This window comes from Carcharhinus amblyrhynchos, chromosome 3, assembly GCF_965287045.1.
Source record: "Carcharhinus amblyrhynchos chromosome 3, sCarAmb.v2.hapA, whole genome shotgun sequence".
Classification (NCBI taxonomy): Eukaryota; Metazoa; Chordata; class Chondrichthyes; order Carcharhiniformes; family Carcharhinidae; genus Carcharhinus; species Carcharhinus amblyrhynchos.
The window spans coordinates 10,215,753-10,234,912 of NC_137326.1; the positions used below are offsets into that span (position 1 = coordinate 10,215,753).

A 19,160-nucleotide genomic window follows, 5' to 3' on the forward strand; every position below is an offset into this window, starting at 1 on the left:
GTGAAGGATCCTCTTGGAGAGAGTGATCATTGTATGGTGGAGTTTCTGGTGCAGATGGAGGAGGAGAAAGTGGGTTCCCGGACGCGCGTCCTTTGTTTGAATAGAGGGGAGTATGGTAGGATGAGAGAAGAATTGGCGAATGTGGACTGGGGGAATGTGTTGGAAGGTAGGTCTGCTGAGGAGCAGTGGAGGATCTTTAAGGAGATCTTTCTTGGTGCTCAGCAGAAATTTATTCCGATGGTTAAAAAGGACAGTAGGAAGAGAGGTAATAAGCCGTGGATAACGAAGGAGGTGAAGGAAAGTGTTAAACTAAAAGCGGAGGAATTTAGAGTAGCTAAGAGCAGTGGGCGAGAAGAGGATTGGGAAAGGTTTAAATGTCAACAAAGATTGACAAAGAAGTTGATAAAGGAGGGTAGGAGAAGCTATGAGGCTGGGCTAGCGCTTAATATAAAAAAGGATAGCAAGAGTTTTTATAAATATATAAAAAGGAAGAGGCTGGCTAGGGTGAACGTTGGTCCTTTAGAGGATGAGAAAGGGGAGCTAGTGGTAGGGGATGGGGATATGGCGAAGGTCTTGAATAACTTTTTTGTTTCTGTCTTCACGGAGGAGGACGTGAATAATTTGCCGGGTGTTAGCGATGGAACGGTGGTCGGAATGGAGGGTCTTAATGACATTACTGTTACTAGAGAGGTGGTGCTCGACAGACTGGAGGGGCTGATTGTGGACAAGTCCCCAGGACCGGATGGAATGCATCCGAGGGTTCTGAAAGAAATGGCGGAGGTGATAGTGGATGCCTTGGTGGTTATTTTCCAGACGTCGCTGGATTCCGGGGAAGTACCGGAAGATTGGAAAACGGCTAATGTTACGCCGTTGTTTAAGAAGGGTGCCAGGCAAAAGGCGGGGAATTATAGGCCGGTTAGTTTAACGTCTGTGGTAGGTAAAATGTTAGAATCCATCATTAAGCAGGAAATTGCGAGGCATCTTGAAGGGAATTGCTTGATAGGGCGGACGCAACACGGTTTCATTAAAGGGAAGTCGTGTCTGACAAATTTACTGGAGTTCTATGAGGATGTGTCTAGGGCAGTGGATAGAGGAGAGCCGGTGGATGTGGTCTTTCTGGATTTTCAGAAGGCGTTTGACAAGGTACCTCACAAGAGGTTATTGCAGAAGGTCAGGGGACATGGAGTTGGGGGTAGGGTGTTAGCGTGGATAGAGGATTGGTTGTCAAATAGGAGGCAGAGAGTGGGGGTCAATGGGTGCTATTCGGATTGGCGGATGGTGACTAGTGGGGTGCCCCAGGGGTCGGTGCTGGGGCCTCAGCTATTTACCATTTATATAGATGATCTGGAGGAGGGAACCGAGTGCAGGGTGTCGAAATTTGCTGATGACACCAAGATTGGGGGAACGGCAAATTGTGCGGAGGGTGTGGAGAGTCTGCAGAAGGATCTAGATAGGCTGGGCGAATGGGCCAGGAAATGGCAAATGGAATTTAATGTTGGCAAGTGTGAGGTGGTCCACTTTGGTAGGAAGAATGGTAGGAAGGACTATTACTTACGTGGCGAAAAACTGCAGCAGGCGACGGTGCAGAGGGACCTCGGGGTCCTTGTGCATGAATCGCAAAAACCCAGCTTGCAGGTGCAGCAGGTGGTCAGGAAGGCGAATGGGATGCTGGCCTTCATAGCGAGGGGGATTGAATATAAAAGTAGGGAGGTCTTGCTGCAGCTGTATAGGGCATTGGTGAGGCCGCAGCTGGAGTACTGTGTGCAGTTTTGGGCGCCGCACCTGCGCAAGGATATTTTGGCCTTGGAGGGAGTGCAGAGGAGGTTTACTAGGCTGATACCGGAGTTGAGGGGATTGAGCTATGAGGAGAGGCTGAATAAACTAGGCTTGTACTCGTTAGAGTTTAGAAGAATGAGGGGAGATCTCATTGAGACTTATAAGATGATGAATGGGATGGATAGGATAGAGGTGGAGAGACTCTTCCCGCTCAAAAAAGACAGTAGGACTAGGGGGCACAGCCTCAAGATAAAGGGGAGGCGGTTTAGAACGGAGTTGAGGAGGAACTTCTTCACTCAAAGGGTGGTGAATCTCTGGAATTCTCTGCCCGTTGAAGTGGTGGAGGCTGCCTCGCTAAATATTTTTAAGAAGCGGGTTGATGGGTTTTTGATAAGAGAAGGGATTAAGGGTTATGGGGAGAGGGCGGGAAAGTGGAACTGAGCCACGACAGATCAGCCATGATCTTATTGAATGGCGGGGCAGGCTCGAAGGGCTAGATGGCCTACTCCTGCTCCTATTTCTTATGTTCTTATGTTCTTATGTTCTTATGATGAATGGGATGGATAGGATAGAGGTGGAGAGACTCTTCCCGCTCAGAAAGGACAGTAGGACTTGGGGGGCAGTTTAGAACGGAGTTGAGGAGGAACTTCTTCACTCAAAGGGTGGTGAATCTCTGGAATTCTCTGCCCGTTGAGGTGGTGGAGGCTGCCTCGCTAAATATTTTTAAGACGCGGGTTGATAGGTTTTTGATAGGCAAGGGGATTAAGGGTTATGGGGAGAGGGTGGGAATGTGGAACTGAGCCACGACAGATCAGCCATGATCTTATTGAATGGCGGGGCAGGCTCGAAGGGCTAGATGGCCAACTCCTGCTCCTATTTCTTATGTTCTTATAAAATCTTACATCAGGCAGATTGTGAAATTTGGGGTGATGCCTTATGCTCAGTCAGTAATGTTGAAATGAGAAGTGGCTTACAGGTCTGGGACTGTGCAAGACCAGGAACTTCATTATCAACAGCACCCTGAAATCATGAATGACATGGCATTTATTTAGAAAATTATAGTAAGCCTTCATTTCGCAACATGAGTTTGAAGCTACTTGTTGAATCAGGCAGGGTTGGCCTATGGTAACATTGGAAATGCGTATTGTGGTACCACTGCCAGCCACGACATTATAGGTGGGTTGGAACCTGCAGCAAACAGTATTTTGCAACAAAATCAATTTATTCAGCAACAGTAACAAAATATTTAAAGTATATTTCAAAGCGCTGCAATGAATTATAATGAACAGAACTTTGTGATGAAAACAGTAGTTTCTCCCGATAAAACAGGTGATTACTCCAACAAATGTAGCAGATGGAGGGTAGTTAAATAATGGAAAATTTGTGCATAAAATCAGTCCAAGTCACTTAAAGGACTGTGGTCTCCAACCATGATTGTCAGGGAAGTTACCCCATTATCTCCATTCTGGATGGGAATTGTGACATCACAATATAAAGCCTATAATATTATAAAATACTCTAATGTTAGGGCTCAGATGCAATTAACCATAGAAACATATAGAACCCTACAGTACAGAAAGAGGCCCTTTGGCCCATCAAGTCTGCACCAAACACAATCCCGCTCAGGCCCTACCCCCATACGTTGCAACTGTACAAAATTCTGGTGCAGCCGCACTTGGAGTATTGCGTACAGTTCTGGTCGCAGCATTATAAGAAGGATGTGGAGGCATTGGAAAGGGTGCAGAGGAGGTTTACCAGGATGTTGCCTGGTGTGGTGGGAAGGTCTTATGAGGAAAGGCTGAGGGACTTGAGGTTTTTTTCGTTAGAAAGAAGAAGGTTAAGAGGTGACCTAATTGAGGCACACAAGATGATCAGAGGGTTAGATAGGGTGGATAGTGAGAGCCTTTTTCCTCGGATGACGATGGCTAACACAAGGGGACATAGCTTTAAACTAAGGGGTGATAATTATAGGACGGAAGTCAGAGGTAGATTCTTTACTCCGAGGGTAGTAAGGGCGTGGAATGCCCTGCCTGCAGCAGTTGTGGACTCGCCAATTTTAAGAGCGTTCAAATGGTCAGTGGATAGGCATATGGATAACATTGGAATAGTTTAGGTTAGAGCGCCATTAGATTGGTTCCACTGGTTGGTGCAGCATCGAGGGCCGAACGGCCTGTACTGCGCTGTAATGTTCTATGTTCTATATCCCTACATGTTATACCCACTAATCCCTCTAACCTACGCGTCCCTGGACACTAAGGGGCAATTTCTTAGCACGGCCAATCAACCTAACCCGCACATCTTTGGACTATAGGCTTCTGGTATAATTTTCACAGTCCACAAGGTGGTTTTGATGAATATCAGAATCAGGTGAATTGCCGCAGCCTGGGAATAAAAACACAAATCTTTCTAGAACTCAAAGGAAGCTAAAACTATGGAATTTTTATAAGGTAGTTTCTGTAATTCATAAGAACATAAGAAATAGGAGCAGGAGTAGGCCATCTAGCCCTTCGAGCCTGCCCCGCCATTCAATAAGATCATGGCTGATCTGTTGTGGCTCAGTTCCACTTTCCCGCCCTCTCCCCATAACCCTTAATCCCCTCTCTTATCAAGAACCCATCAACCCGCTTCTTAAAAATATTTAGCGAGGCAGCCTCCACCACTTCAACGGGCAGAGAATTCCAGAGATTCACCACCCTTTGAGTGAAGAAGTTCCTCCTCAACTCCGTTCTAAACCGCCTCCCCTTTATCTTGAGGCTGTGCCCCCTAGTCCTACTGTCTTTTTTGAGCGGGAAGAGTCTCTCCACCTCTATCCTATCCATCCCATTCATCATCTTATACGTCTCAATGAGATCTCCCCTCATTCTTCTAAACTCTAACGAGTACAAGCCTAGTTTATTCAGCCTCTCCTCATAGCTCAATCCCCTCAACTCCGGTATCAGCCTAGTAAACCTCCTCTGCACTCCCTCCAGGGCCAAAATATCCTTGCGCAGGTGCGGCGCCCAAAACTGCACACAGTACTCCAGCTGCGGCCTCACCAATGCCCTATACAGCAGTTTAATTCATCTGGATTAGATTAATATGTTGTAATTTACTAACATAATATAGTATGATTTTCCACAAGAAATGAATTCTGCTTTTCTTTGGTCACTGATTTTTTTTTTAATACTGTTTGTTTCGCAGATAAGTGGCATGAATGTAGGGCTTTGAATTGTGAATAACAGAAAATATTGCTTTAGAACATCTCGGAACGTTTCCTCGAAAGATTGGTTCATTTTATGCTTGTTTTATGAAAGGACTAGAAAGTACGAAATTTCAACAATACAGACTTGTGCCACTAAAGATTGAATATAAAAAAACAAATTCGGAGTCCAGCTAAGTTCAGATAACTTCATGCTGTATGTGAACCTTAATTATTACAGTTCCCCCTCCTAAGGTGTCCTGTTTCAAAATTGAAAAGTACTTGATTTTTATTTAAAAATGTACATCATGTATTGTGATTCCATCCTAGTGGCTGTTATTTTATTCATTGATTTGATGATCTGGTAGAAATATCAGGGCTCTGCAATCCAGTTTGAGACGAGGGTTTTGGGTCCAGGATGGCAGCATGGGCACTAGATGGAGAGAATCTGTCTAGATTTCATAAATAATAAAAACAAAGCACTGGGAAAACTGCCCAAAGACTTTGGTCAGAATCTTACCATTGTTCACACCGGCAGGATTTTTCTATCCTGCTGCAGTGAACGGAGATTTGGCTGGCTGCCAAATTTTCAGACCTCGTTGCAGTGGGAGTGTGGCGTGAATGGCTGGTAAGATTGCGGTCATTAGTTCCGTTTCTCTGTACAGATGAGTTTTTCCGATACTCTTATTTCAAATCTCCAGCATCAGCAGTATTTTGCTTTTATTTTAAGGTTTCATGAAGTGCATATGACAACCTTGAATGACTACAGATCAGACTTCCCAGTCATACAAATGGTCATCCTTCACTGAGCCAAGGCCATGAGTCATTAAGGCTACGGGCTGTCTAGGGCACAACAAACCAATCTTTTCTCTCCCTGACATGGCTGGATAATGGTCAGGGGGAGCATCCTGGCAGGCACCACTTTTTTTCTGTCTTGTTTTAACCTTCACCTTAATACAGTCAAAGCAATTATATTACAATCACACTGAATCAATCTAAATGGTTTTCTTAATCACACACCTTCTGTCTCTGCACCACATCCACCCCATAAGCAGCTGATGGGACTTTGAAGTTTATATTTCAGGTAAACAGTGCTTTTGTTTATCTAAAAATAAACTGGCATTTAAGTTTGTTCTGTGTAATATGCTTGCTAAAAGGTGTTGAAGTCATCCAGTTTAGAAGGGGACAGTTGCTAAATCATTAGCTCCAGATGTGTCCTTAGGAGCTACTGGTAAGGAGCACACAAGTAGTTCTGAAGTAGATTTATTTGTTCATGTATGGTACTTGTATTTGAGGGTTCTCCCAGTTCATGCTGTTTCTTGAATCTTGAAGGGAATTGCTTGATAGAGCAGACGCAGCACGGTTTCATTAAAGGGAAGTCGTGTCTGACAAATTTACTGGAGTTCTATGAGGATGTGTCTAGGGCGGTGGATAGAGGAGAGCCGGTGGATGTGGTCTTTCTGGATTTTCAGAAGGCGTTTGACAAAGTACCTCACAAGAGGTTATTGCAGAAGGTCGAGGGACATGGAGTTGGGGGTAGGGTGTTAGCGTGGATAGAGGATTGGTTGTCAAATAGGAGGCAGAGAGTGGGGGTCAACGGGTGCTATTCGGATTGGCGGATGGTGACTAGTGGAGTGCCCCAGGGGTCGGTGCTGGGGCCTCAGCTTTTTACCATTTATATAGATGATCTGGAGGAGGGAACCGAGTGTAGGGTGTCGAAATTTGCTGATGACACCAAGATTGGGGGAACGGCAAATTGTGCGGAGGGTGTGGAGAGTCTACAGAAGGATCTAGATAGGCTGGGCGAATGGGCCAGGAAGTGGCAAATGGAATTTAATGTTGGCAAGTGTGAGGTGGTCCACTTTGGTAGGAAGAATGGTAGGAAGGACTATTACTTACGGGGCGAAAAACTGCAGCAGGCGACGGTGCAGAGGGACCTCGGGGTCCTTGTGCATGAGTCGCAAAAACCCAGCTTGCAGGTGCAGCAGGTGGTCAGGAAGGCGAATGGGATGCTGGCCTTCATAGCGAGGGGGATTGAATATAAAAGTAGGGAGGTCTTGCTGCAGCTGTATAGGGCATTGGTGAGGCCGCAGCTGGAGTACTGTGTGCAGTTTTGGGCGCCGCACCTGCGCAAAGATATTTTGGCCTTGGAGGGAGTGCAGAGGAGGTTTACTAGGCTGATACCGGAGTTGAGGGGGTTGAGCTATGAGGAGAGGCTGAATAAACTGGGCTTGTACTCGTTAGAGTTTAGAAGAATGAGGGGAGATCTCATTGAGATGTATAAGATGATGAATGGGGTGGAGAGACTCTTCCCGCTCAAAAAAGACAGTAGGACTAGGGGGCACAGCCTCAAGATAAAGGGGGGACGGTTTAGAACGGAGTTGAGGAGGAACTTCTTCACTCAAAGGGTGGTGAATCTCTGGAATTCTCTGCCCGTTGAAGTGGTGGAGGCTGCCTCGCTAAATATTTTTAAGACGCGGGTTGATGGGTTTTTGATAGGAGAAGGGATTAAGGGTTATGGGGAGAGGGCGGGAAAGTGGAACTGAGCAGCGACAGATCAGCCATGATCTTATTGAATGGTGGGGCAGGCTCGAAGGGCTGGATGGCCTACTCCTGCTCCTATTTCTTATGTTCTTATGTTCTAAGGACAGACAAGAATTGTGATGAATAACAGGTGACAAAGAGACATATATAGTCTGAAGTTTGGTGTGATTGAATAGCAAGAAAGGAGCTTTTTGGTTCTGAGGTTTTGAGATCCTTGTTGACGTGAGAGAGAAGAGGCAGAAGAAGCATATGCAAAGTAGGGGTTATTGAATAAGGGTTAGAACTTCGGGAGACACCGGAAAGGCAGGTTTGTGATTAACGTTTTTGTCTTTTCACTCTGCAGGTGGAGGTCCACCTCGTTGTCAAACGAGGGGCATGCACACAGTGGGTCGTGCGTGGGCTGCTCCTGGAGGTTCCGGGAGTGGCCTAGTACTTCGTGTCGGTGTGTGTGCTTGATCCTGGACCGGTAGACGGGCGCCGCAACAGCTCGGTGACTAGCACTGCTAGCTGTGCAGATACATGGATTTGGGCCTGTGTCTGTGAGAGTTTGTGCATTCTCCCTGTGGTTGCGTGGGTTTCCTCCGGGCGCTCCGGTTTCCTCCCACACCCCAAAGATGTGCTCTTAGGCTGATTGGTTTTACCAAATTGACACTATTCTCCCCTGAATCTGGCTAAGTCAGGGGTTCTATTTGTAGATACGCAGGGTAGAATAGGTGTAGGGTGATGCGGCGGCGCGGGCTTGTTGGGCCGAAGGGCCTGTTTCCCGTGCTGGGTTGTTCTTTGTTCTTTGTTCTTTGTAAGTACAAAAGATGAGGCAGAGGTCCAGATGAACAACTGCTGAAGATGCAGTATTGATTAGGCTTTGTTAAATCTTACATGGCAAATGGACTCTGACGCTTCTGTTCATCTTTTTCTAAGACCAGCAATTTCAAGGCACCTCGGATGCTGATCGTGAGAAGATCTTGTGCATTGATCTGTTGTGGTACTGTGCCTTTGTGTACAGTAGTTGCAAAATAAAATAGCAAGAAAGGGAAGGGAAATGGGAAGTGCAGAAGCTGTGACTGCTTTTACTTCAAATGAAGTTTGAGTAACTGAAGTATGATGAGCTTTTATTTTGTGACATAGTCGATTGGCATGTATTGAAGGTTAGAGCTGATAATTGCACAGCAGATTTCAGTTTTGCAATTGCTGTTAAATCCAGTTATGGCAGATTGATGGTTGTAGATGATGGCCTGCTATTTGCAATTAAGAGGATTCTTGATTTCGCATCAGTGACACATGGTGCAGTGCACAGGTAGATTTTACTTTTAGTGAATTGAAGTTTTGTGCTTATTTCATTACTTGCTACTGAAATAAGTTTATAACCAATTGGAACCATTTGTCCTAATCTTTCACTGCTCTTAACCATATTCTTCCAAATTGCTCCTCTTTTACTAAACCAATTCCCTTTTAAATAGTCTCCTCTGTGACCATTAACAACTTCCCTATTAAAACTTTAGAAGGGACAAGGCAGAGGCTAAGCACTTCCCTCCAGGGACACGTTGATTATCTTGTGGCATGACACAAATGAGAGTAAGCTATATGTCTTGTTGCCTTGGATCAGTAAATAAGTGTCTTTAAAAAAAAAGCAGTGAAAGATGTCTCCTCTTTAAAACTAAGTCTTGATGCAGACAGCTGGCTGTGCTGTAAAAGACTGACTTGGTGTTAACTGATTATAATACTTTCTCTTCCAGGTTTTAGTAATAGAACAGAAGAATGATGATGGAACATGGCCAAGACAGACATCTCAAGCAAAGTAAGTTATGATAATGAGGTATACCGTAAATACTTAAGGCAGTGTCATGTGTGTTTAACATTAAAACTCTAGAGGAAACATGAGCATTTCTCTATCCTGTTTTCTTCTGGTATAAGGTCTTGAGATTAGCGGTTGAATTGTTTCTCTGTGTGATCAGTAGGTGTACGCTTTGAGTGTGTACATTTTCTCAGCATATTTTATAATTTGTGTTTCCTCCAGGTGCTCTGGTTTTCTTCCACAGTCCAAAAGATGTGCTGGTTAGGTGCATTGGCCATGCTAAATTCTCCTTCTGTGTACCCAAACAGGATGCCAGAGTGTGGCGACTAGGGGGTTTTCACAGTAACTTCATTGCAGTGTTAATGCAAGCCTACTTGTGACACTAATTAATAAAGAAAATAAATCTTAGCATTGTCTTTAAAAATAGCTTTGGGCATGCTGTCTGAGTGAGTAGCTTAAGGATTCAATTTTGATCTCTTTAGAAAATCCCACTAATCTTCATTAGGAAGGTAGAAATACACCGAGTTTCACGCTCAAGTATTTCTCTGTTTCCATTGGAATGTGAATGGATGTACATTGATAACAGAACATGCACTTGTGTATGCATTTTCCCAGGCAGTCTAGCCATCTGCTTGCACTCACCGTTAAAGCTTACGTGAGAGTGATGCGACTTTGGGGTATTAGGGGGAAAAACTACCATCCGTGGGAGTCAATGCCTTTGAGAGAAGGGGAAAGAAGAAAACTAAAGTGCTTGAAGCTAAGAATAGGGCTAGCAATTCTGAATCAATCCCTCGTTACAGCAATAGTTTCAGGCACCTGACAGATTATTGGGGAGGGAGCATTATAAGTACTTGTGCCTGGCTTGTGTTCATTCGTGTTTCCTATGTCTTACATGCCCCAGTATATTTTAATTTACTTGTCTTTTTTCCTGATGTGAAATTATTTAATATTTTTAAAATGTTCTTCCAGTATTTGACTTTTTTCTTTGATCTGTTTGTGCCACCTTTTCTTCACTTGTCCCAGTTTAGAGATGAGATCATACTCAAATTGTCTCCGATTGGCTGACTTAGAACTTTTTAGTGGGAGTGGTGTCTTTAAGTTTTGCGTGGTTATCGTGCCAGTTCATTTTGAAATTCTACCTATCAGAGCTGCTGCGACCTACTTAGCTCATTCAAAGTACTTGCTTCACAACCTTATCCAGATGAGAGTAGTCATCTGTAGTTCTGAAAATATCAAAATGAAGAAAATACAGATACAATGAGTTGGCTTTCAAAATTTGATGCATTATATTCTTAAGCACTTCAAATATTTTGATTTACAATTTGCAATATGTATTACAAATCAATAGGCAGTTGACCTTTTTTAAAATAGTCCTTTTTCAGGATTCACTTTATCCAGCAAATCAATATACTCAAAATGTTTACTGCATTCCAATACTGTAAATGGAAGAACAAAAGAGCTTTTGGAATTCTAATTTCTGGTTTGTGATATTCACCAAATTTTATTGCCCCGCCTGCCATGGAATCTGAGCGGGTGAGGAGCAGACATTGGAAATGTCCATTGACCTCGGGTGGGATTTTATGGTTTTGGGAAGGACAAGGCTGTAAAATCCTGCCCATTGATTTTGTAGCAATGGCTATTCAACATTTTCACTGTGTGGGTTCAATTTGAAAGAAAGCAATTTTTCTATCACCTTTCACAACCTCTGGATGTTGTGAAACATTTTATAATCAATTAACTTTTTTTTTGCAGTGTAAGTTTGACTTTAGTTGGTACTATCAGCATCCACTACATCTCAAAGTTGAAACCCAATTCCTGGAAATGAACATGTAATCTCAATTTTGAGTTGGGTTTGAACTTTGTAACTTGGCAACGAGAATCATGCCAATAAGCCCAGGCTGTACTGTACTGAGGTGCCAGCCTTTTGGATTAAATGTTGCACAAGATCTCATCTACCTTCTTGTTGTTTGAGTATAACTTAAGTCCGTGACACAATTCAAATACCAGGATGGTGTTTTACCGATACTTCTCTGATAAACCCATAAATATAACAACTACTTAGCACTCATATTGCTGTTTGTGCACAAATTTGCTGATGAATATTAGCTCCCAGTCTGGCAACATTTCAATTTTGAAACCCTCATTCTTGCTTTCAAGTCCCTCCACAGTCTTCCTCCTGCATATCTCAAGTAATTTCTTTCTGCCTTGCAACTGTATGTTCATTCAATTCTAGGCTCTTGCAAATCCCCAGTTTCCATTGTTCCACTATTGGCAGCCATGCTTTCAGCTTTCTAGGCCTTGTTCTGGAATTCTTTCCTTAAATCTCTCCACCTGTCCTTTAAGACATTTCTTTAAAACTTAGCTCTTTGGCCAAACATTTCTTATTCTGCCTTTAATATTTCTGTGCCTTTGTGATCAAAGTTTGTTTTAGATTATTTGAGAATGCTTAAAGTGCATGATATTCATAGCAAGTTTTTGTTCATTTAGTTTATTGCAGCCTTAAGTAATTGTTTCAAGTGCTTTGAGATTTGATGCAAAACATAAATACAAGGTTTTATGTTCCTATCATGCTCAAGGAACAAGTGTAGATACTTGAAGTTGACTTGCAATTTGATTTGGCACTTGCTGAACTTTCATTGTCAGCGTTCTATTGTAGAGATACTTATGGGAGGTCAAGTAGCTCAAGCTGCCTTCTGTTTTCCTATTAGAATTATTACTGTTGGTGGAGGCTGAAATTTAATAGAGGGTATGATATCAGGGGAAGTTGGGAAGAAAATAAAGCTGCTTTTACACTGTGATTGTTGTGAATTGTTTGCAACAAGTTACCTTTCCACCTGTCACCAATCTCTAAGTACGTGCAAAAGTGCACCTCATTGACACATCATGCACATTTCATGTGCGTGGTGGCACACAGTGGTTAGCATTGCTGTCCCACAGTGCCAGGGATTCTGGTTCGATTCCTGGCTTGGGTCGCTGTCCATGTGGAATTTGCACGTTCTCCCCATGTCTGCGTGGGTTTCCTCCAGGCGCTCCAGTTTCCTCCTACAGTCTAAAGACGTGCTGGTTAGGTGCATTGACTGAAACAGGTGCTGCACTGTGGCGACTAGGGGAATTTCATAACAACTTCATTGCACTGTTAATGTAAACCTTACTTGTGACTAATAAACTTTAAACTTTAACTTCGTGGCAGCTCATTAGACCTGCTAAAGGGTGGATCAGCCACAAACTGGACAGTTTATACTTAACATCTACTTGTGACTAATAAACTTCCAAAAAAAACTTCTAAAAGCGGGGGAGCTGTGTTTACTATTGGCTTTCATTTTTAAGCATAAGTGTCTTGAGAATTATATTTTCAGTTTTGTTTGTTTATAGAATTATTTTGAATATTTTTTCTTGTTAGTATTTATAAAAACAAATAGTTGCATTTTTCTACCTTACTACCATTTTATCCAGATGATGGATACTAATAACACAGGAAAAGTGGCTGAAAACGGATAGTGAAAATTTGTTTCTGAGACTACAAATATCTCAGCACTTTCATATTGTCTGCATCAGACTCAGAACTCTGTAACCCTACATTAAATTCTGAAAGACAAATCTAATAAAATATTTAATTGATCTGAAACAGTATTTAATGGAATGTGGATGTTAAAATAATGTCCTGTTTTCACTATTAATTGTGTCATTTACCATGAGATGGACATTTTGAGTGTGATTATTTATGCCTGAAATTGGACAAAATCATTCACTTGATTTCATTTTTGAACTAGCAGTTAACTAAGATTTGTATAGCTGTTTTGAGAGCAATTATCTGCATTTTGTTTTATTTCATATTAAAGTTTTAATGATCACAATAGCAAATAGCAAAATAATAGCAAATGTTTTCTGATGCCAGGACTCTCCTACCATCCAAACATTTGCCAGATATTCAGTATCTATTCAATGTCCTTATTTAGATTTTTATGATCAGAAAGATGTGTACCAAGCAGTTAAGGTTGGAAGGAAATGTTGCCTGCTCAAATATTAAGCATGTAGAGAATCCACCTTTACTGGTCCTTTCAGTTAGAGGCGAAAAATTCTACTGAGTCAGTCTTTGATATCCATCCTTTGAATATTAAATCCTTCTGTTTATTTTCTGGACTATCGTGTATTGTAATCATGGAAAGTACATTTGCTGTGCTTGTATATATGGGTTTAAAAATTAGTTATACTGGCCCAAGGGAGTGCTATATATGCATCTAACACACTTTTTTAAAACTAATGAATAACACAGATTTCACTGGCATTTCAATATGGAAATATTGAACTCTGCACACAGAGTGGATTTTGCTGTGATTATGCTTTATTTTCAGATGAGACCTGATGGATTTCCAGATTGCTTAGCTGGTTTTACCTGGTGGGTAGTTGAGCCAGACAAATCATGAAGGCCTCTGGTGTGATTTCTAATCCGTGTTGGAATTAGCAGACCTCAACTAGGTAGTAAAGTTGTAGCAGTTTGCCTCAGAGTCCATAGATCAAAGGGACAGTCGCTTCTGATTTCAATCCAATGGTCTGTAATAAAGCTTATTTGAATAGATATTGCATAAAAATAGGATCAAGCTCATATTAATGGAAGAAACAACCCAAAAGCTTCTGTGAAATTGATGGTGCCTGCTCTCATGGAACCATACCTCAAAGGAGTCAATGCCTTTAGGAATTAAGGATTAAAGACAATATTGGTAGAGAAAAAGGAATGAGCGAAGAAACTTGATTACATTAATTCTCTATCTTAAAATATAGCTTTATCTTGTAAGGTGTTGTGCAACAATAAAAATGTATTAAATTTTAAAAACTGGATTTTGAAAATGGCGTTGGTACTGTCAGCTTCAAATGACAGTCCTAGACCTTGCATCTGAACTACTGCTTTATAATTCACAGGAGTTAATATTGCCCTAGTTTCACTCTCTATCCAGAGGGGATAGAGCTGAACAATAACAGGATTGCATCTGTGTATTGGTAATGGGACATGGGTCATCATTTCCCTTTTGTCACAAGGTAGAACTGTGGAAAACCTACTGAGGTTTCTAGCATTTCTCCCAGTATCCCACAACACAATGACCAAACATTATATTCTGTCCCTTTTTATCTCTTTCCCTCCATTGTTTATTATTTCTTCCATTTTGCTTTTCTGAAATCACCGGAGGCAATGAGGGGTCCTTATGATAGATATACATACAAACTCTGTTCCAGTTACCAATCTGTAGTGATCAATTAACTTCTGACAGAGTAACATTTATAATTCCCCTTGCTTAGCTTTTTGAGTAATTGTATTGCTAGGCATGCAAGACTGCTCTTAAAAGCATTGTCTTGACAGTGTTGCCTTGCGTCTGGCAATATGATTTGTAAATCAGTGTTCGTGCCTTTGTTTTTATGACAGATCCAGCACTGCCACCAGCAGAAATTTATCTACCTCTCCAAAATCCTCGACTAGCTGCAACTCCTACTCGTCCTTGTCCTCCCCTTCTACAGTCTCTAATGGTGAGAGCAACAACTCCAGCAGCTCCAGCTACATATTAAACAGCTCCAGCTCCAACTCCACCAGGGGGTGAGTGTACCTGCATGGTGGAAAGACATTGCCTTAAATGACTCGCAATCAGTTTTTAATTCAAACTAAAAAAAATGACCGGTGGCTTTAATTTCGAAGTCTTCCTTCGCTCACACCTAACCCTATATTTTTTCCTTTTCTATTTGTTTATTCTATTCACCTTCCATACACAATTTCACATAAGGGCCTTGGCTGTAGAAGGATCCAGTCTGACCTTAAATTGAGTCCCCTGTTGTGTCTGTTGAGTTGACTGATGTAAAGTTAAATCTTAAATAGTTGTGAAATAGATATGCACTTTAATTACATTTTGAAATAATTGTTGTTTTCCTTCCCCCATCAAAAGCAATTATGAAAGATCCTGAAATTTAATAAATTCCTTGATGTAAACATTGAGAGATTTTGGTTTCTTTATAGCATGAGGTCTTTATATCTGAAGCACAGTTAACTAATTGCTGCTATAGTGTAAGGACAAATGAAGATATCTTTCTGTTATTCCACGATAATCTTGATCCGTCTCCTGGAAGTTTGCTAGTTTTGTAAAACTGTTTCTTGCCCCAACTCGTGAAGAAAATGATTTGGGCTTTGTATTTTAACATTTTTGAAATAAAAGTTTTATGTGCATGCTGTAATAAAGAATCTTTAGCATATGTCCACTGTCTCAGCTAATGTTTCTAACTATTTGTTGTACCATTCATTTTGAGCTCGTTAAAAGTAGTATTGTGAAACTCCATTGCATGATCTTGTTGTTTTGACTGATTTCATTAAACTAGATATGCTCCGTTAATTTTTACAGTGTTCGCATTGTTATTTATTAATACTGAACTTGATTATTGCTTGCAAAATGGCATTTTGTCAAAGCTTTTAATCTTGCAGTCAGGACAATCACAAGAATAACAATGTCAGGGGAAATAACAACTTTATACTGTATGAAAAGAAAGTTCTAATTGGTTGGCAAGTAAACTCTAATAGAGGCATTGCCATGGAGAATTCACTAGTTAATGGTGGCTGATAGTTAACTGTCAAGCATTGTTTGAAAATGTAAACTGGGCAGCTTGATTCTGGTCAAGGCATTGCCCTGAGGAGTAAACCAACAAATGGCTATCACTTATTTTGTTTAGCTGAAACAAGAATAATGTATGACAAAGGGTCATTTGGACTCAAAATATCAGCTCTTTTCTCTCCTTACAGATGCTGCCAGACCTGCTGAGATTTTCCAGCATTTTTTTTCTTTTGGTTTCAGGTTCCAGCATCTGCAGTAATTTGGTTTCACCATAATGTATATACATGTTCTGTTTGTTTGCAAAGAACAAGGCCCTGCATATTAAGATATGTAGCTTCCAATACATAAAATACACCATTCTGCAAACTTGACATTCAATCTTAAAGTGGTTGTCTGCATAGTTTTTAGCACACTGCGGGTTATTTAGCAAATGTTGTCCAATCGTGGAATTACATCTAATGTCAGTAGCTACATTTATTAATACAAAAGGCCCTGTTCTTTGCAGGCAGAACATATACATGCAGCGAAACAAAATAACTATTCGTTGGCTCATTCCCCAGGGCAATGCAATTACTAATCAGGTTTTAAATTTTCTAATAATGATTTTCAGAATTGTCATTCAGTATTAATGGTGCATTTTCCATGGCAATGCCTCTACCAATCAGAATCCTTTTGCCAACCAATCTGCACACACTCCTCATACAGTTTAAAGTTGTTATTTCCCCTGATATTGTCCTGATGAGCGCAAGATGAAAAGCTTGGACAAAATATCTTTTTACTGTTTTGAATTTGTAGTGAAAACTTGTACAATTTAAGTGTCTCATGATGGAGAATACTGTTGACTTGTTTAGCATTTTGAGTTGCTATTCATTTTTTTAATTTGCTGCCATTGTGGTGCATTGGAATTTTGTCTAATGGGGCTCTATGTATGGTTATCCTAAATATCACTCAACTTTGCTCACATTTTTATATGACTAAGGTTTGATTTTTTTTTAATGTTGTCAATGCCTGGTTGAGACAGTTTCTCAAATTTACACATTTCATATGTTGTAGGTAAAAGATATAAACTTATTTCCAATTCCCAAGAACTTAGTTGATATTGTGTTTGATTTTTCAGAACAAGTGTGTATACAACTTCATACAACAGTCCTTATAAGGAATCTCATGCGCCAAGCCAAGCAGGTCTTTGTGGCCTAAGTAACCTTGGTAATACATGCTTCATGAACTCAGCATTGCAGGTAAGGCTCCACAAATTATCACTGTATTTAAGTAGGATGAAAACATGAATTGGACCATAAATTATGTTCTCACTCGAATAATCTTGCGATAGAAGTTTCATAGAGACAGATTTGAACACTGTTAAAGAACATTCTCCATTTTGATTTTTCTTTCAGTGTTTGAGTAATACTGGTCCGTTGACTGATTACTTCCTACAAGGAAAGTATGAAGAAGAGCTAAATCGGGAGAATCCTTTGGGAATGAGGGGAGAAATTGCTGAAGCCTATGCTGACCTCATCAAACAGATGTGGTCGGGCAGAAGCTCTTACGTGGCACCACGGATGTTCAAAGTAAGTCCTATTAGATTCTTTTGATTTACTTTCTAATGATTGTTGTAGCTTGTATTTCAACACTTGTCTTAAGGACAGCACAGCATCTCAAAGATGGGGATGAGTTTAAAATCTAGAATTTAAGTGCCGTCTTGTCTCTCAATGTTTTATGTCGGCAAGGTTTTTGCCCTTCCACAGTTTAAAGTGGATTTGCACACTGGCTGTAATCTGTTACCGGATTTAATGTATGTGCAATGCTGTATCTGATTTCATTCAAACAGTGAATTTTTGTAAATAAAGCAGCCAACAATTTTATTCATCAATATATTTGTAAAACGTTGCAGCAGACGCTTAACTGCTTAATTTCCATATAACAAAAATAATTGCCATATAATTGTCCACAATAAAAGTGACTTCTGATTGTGTATCTGTCCATCTAACAGAAGGAAAGCTTGTTGTGTTGTTTCCATGCCATACCAAACTCGTAGAAAGACATTCCATGCAGGCCACTAGTGTTTGGAAGAGCTTTTTAAATGCACTGTTTCCTACTTTTAATATCATGGGTGTTAAACCCAGCATATGGATTTCTATTTCCTCTTTCATATCAAGTCAAATTTATTGCACAACTTTCTGATTGAGGAGGCTGTAGCAAATTAAACAGTGCTTTGTTTTTGAATGTAAAGAATCTATGTTCGTGATTCAATCACATACCATTAGAATATGATTGTGCCAACTGAAATATAATTTGTCAGTCAGATGGACTTGTTGACAAAGGCTTTGTAATGGGAGAAGTCAGTTCTTCCAGGAAAATAAATGTGGAGTTAAATGAAAAAGCATCTGACCTAAAGTTAGAAGCTACTACTAATGAAAGGAAACAAGCAGCACAGCATGTCAGAATTAGAACATAAGAAATAGGAGCAGGAGTAGGCCATCTAGCCCTTCGAGCCTGCCCCGCCATTCAATAAGATCATGGCTGATCTGTCATGGCTCAGTTCCACTTTCCCGCCCTCTCCCCATAACCCTTAATCCCCTCTCTTATCAAAAACCCATCAACCCGCGTCTTAAAAATATTTAGCGAGGCAGCCTCCACCACTTCAACGGGCAGAGAATTCCAGAGATTCACCGCCCTTTGAGTGAAGAAGTTCCTCCTCAACTCCGTTCTAAACTGCCCCCCCTTTATCTTGAGGCTGTGCCCCCTCGTCCTACTGTCTTTTTTGAGCGGGAAGAGTCTCTCCACCTCTATCCTATCCATCCCATTCATCATCTTATACGTCTCTGAGATCTCCCCTCATTCTTCTAAACTCTAACGAGTACAAGCCTAGTTTATTCAGCCTCTCCTCATAGCTCAACCCCCTCAACTCTGGTATCAGCCTAGTAAACCTCCTCTGCACTCCCTCCAAGACCAAAATATCTTTGCGCAGGTGCGGCGCCCAAAACTGCATACAGTACTCCAGCTGCGGCCTCATCAATGCCCTATACAGCTGCAGCAAGACCTCCCTACTTTTATATTCAATCCCCCTCGCAATGAAGGCCAGCATCCCATTCGCCTTCCTGACCACCTGCTGCACCTGCAAGCTGGGTTTTTGCGACTCATGCACAAGGACCCCGAGGTCCCTCTGCACCGTTGCCTGCTGCAGTTTTTCGCCACGTAAGTAATAGTCCTTCCTACCATTCTTCCTACCAAAGTGGACCACCTCACACTTGCCAACATTAAATTCCATTTGAATTAAACCTTTTTA

At 41.4% G+C, this 19,160-nt stretch overlaps 1 protein-coding gene across 4 annotated transcripts in view; it reads left to right on the forward strand.

The window, feature by feature from the left end:
* The window catches only part of usp4 (ubiquitin specific peptidase 4), a 77,194-nt gene that overhangs the window by 22,834 nt on the left and 35,200 nt on the right, over positions 1 to 19,160 (forward strand). For 3 of the 4 annotated variants that reach the window (XM_080218853.1, XM_080218879.1, XM_080218869.1), the window contains 4 exons: positions 9,232 to 9,293; positions 14,707 to 14,874; positions 16,992 to 17,112; positions 17,269 to 17,442. In XM_080218853.1, coding sequence (XP_080074979.1) covers positions 9,232 to 9,293; positions 14,707 to 14,874; positions 16,992 to 17,112; positions 17,269 to 17,442 — 525 coding nt within the window. The remainder of the gene's footprint in view (positions 1 to 9,231; positions 9,294 to 14,706; positions 14,875 to 16,991; positions 17,113 to 17,268; positions 17,443 to 19,160) is intronic. The other variant, XM_080218860.1, reaches the window with a different exon arrangement.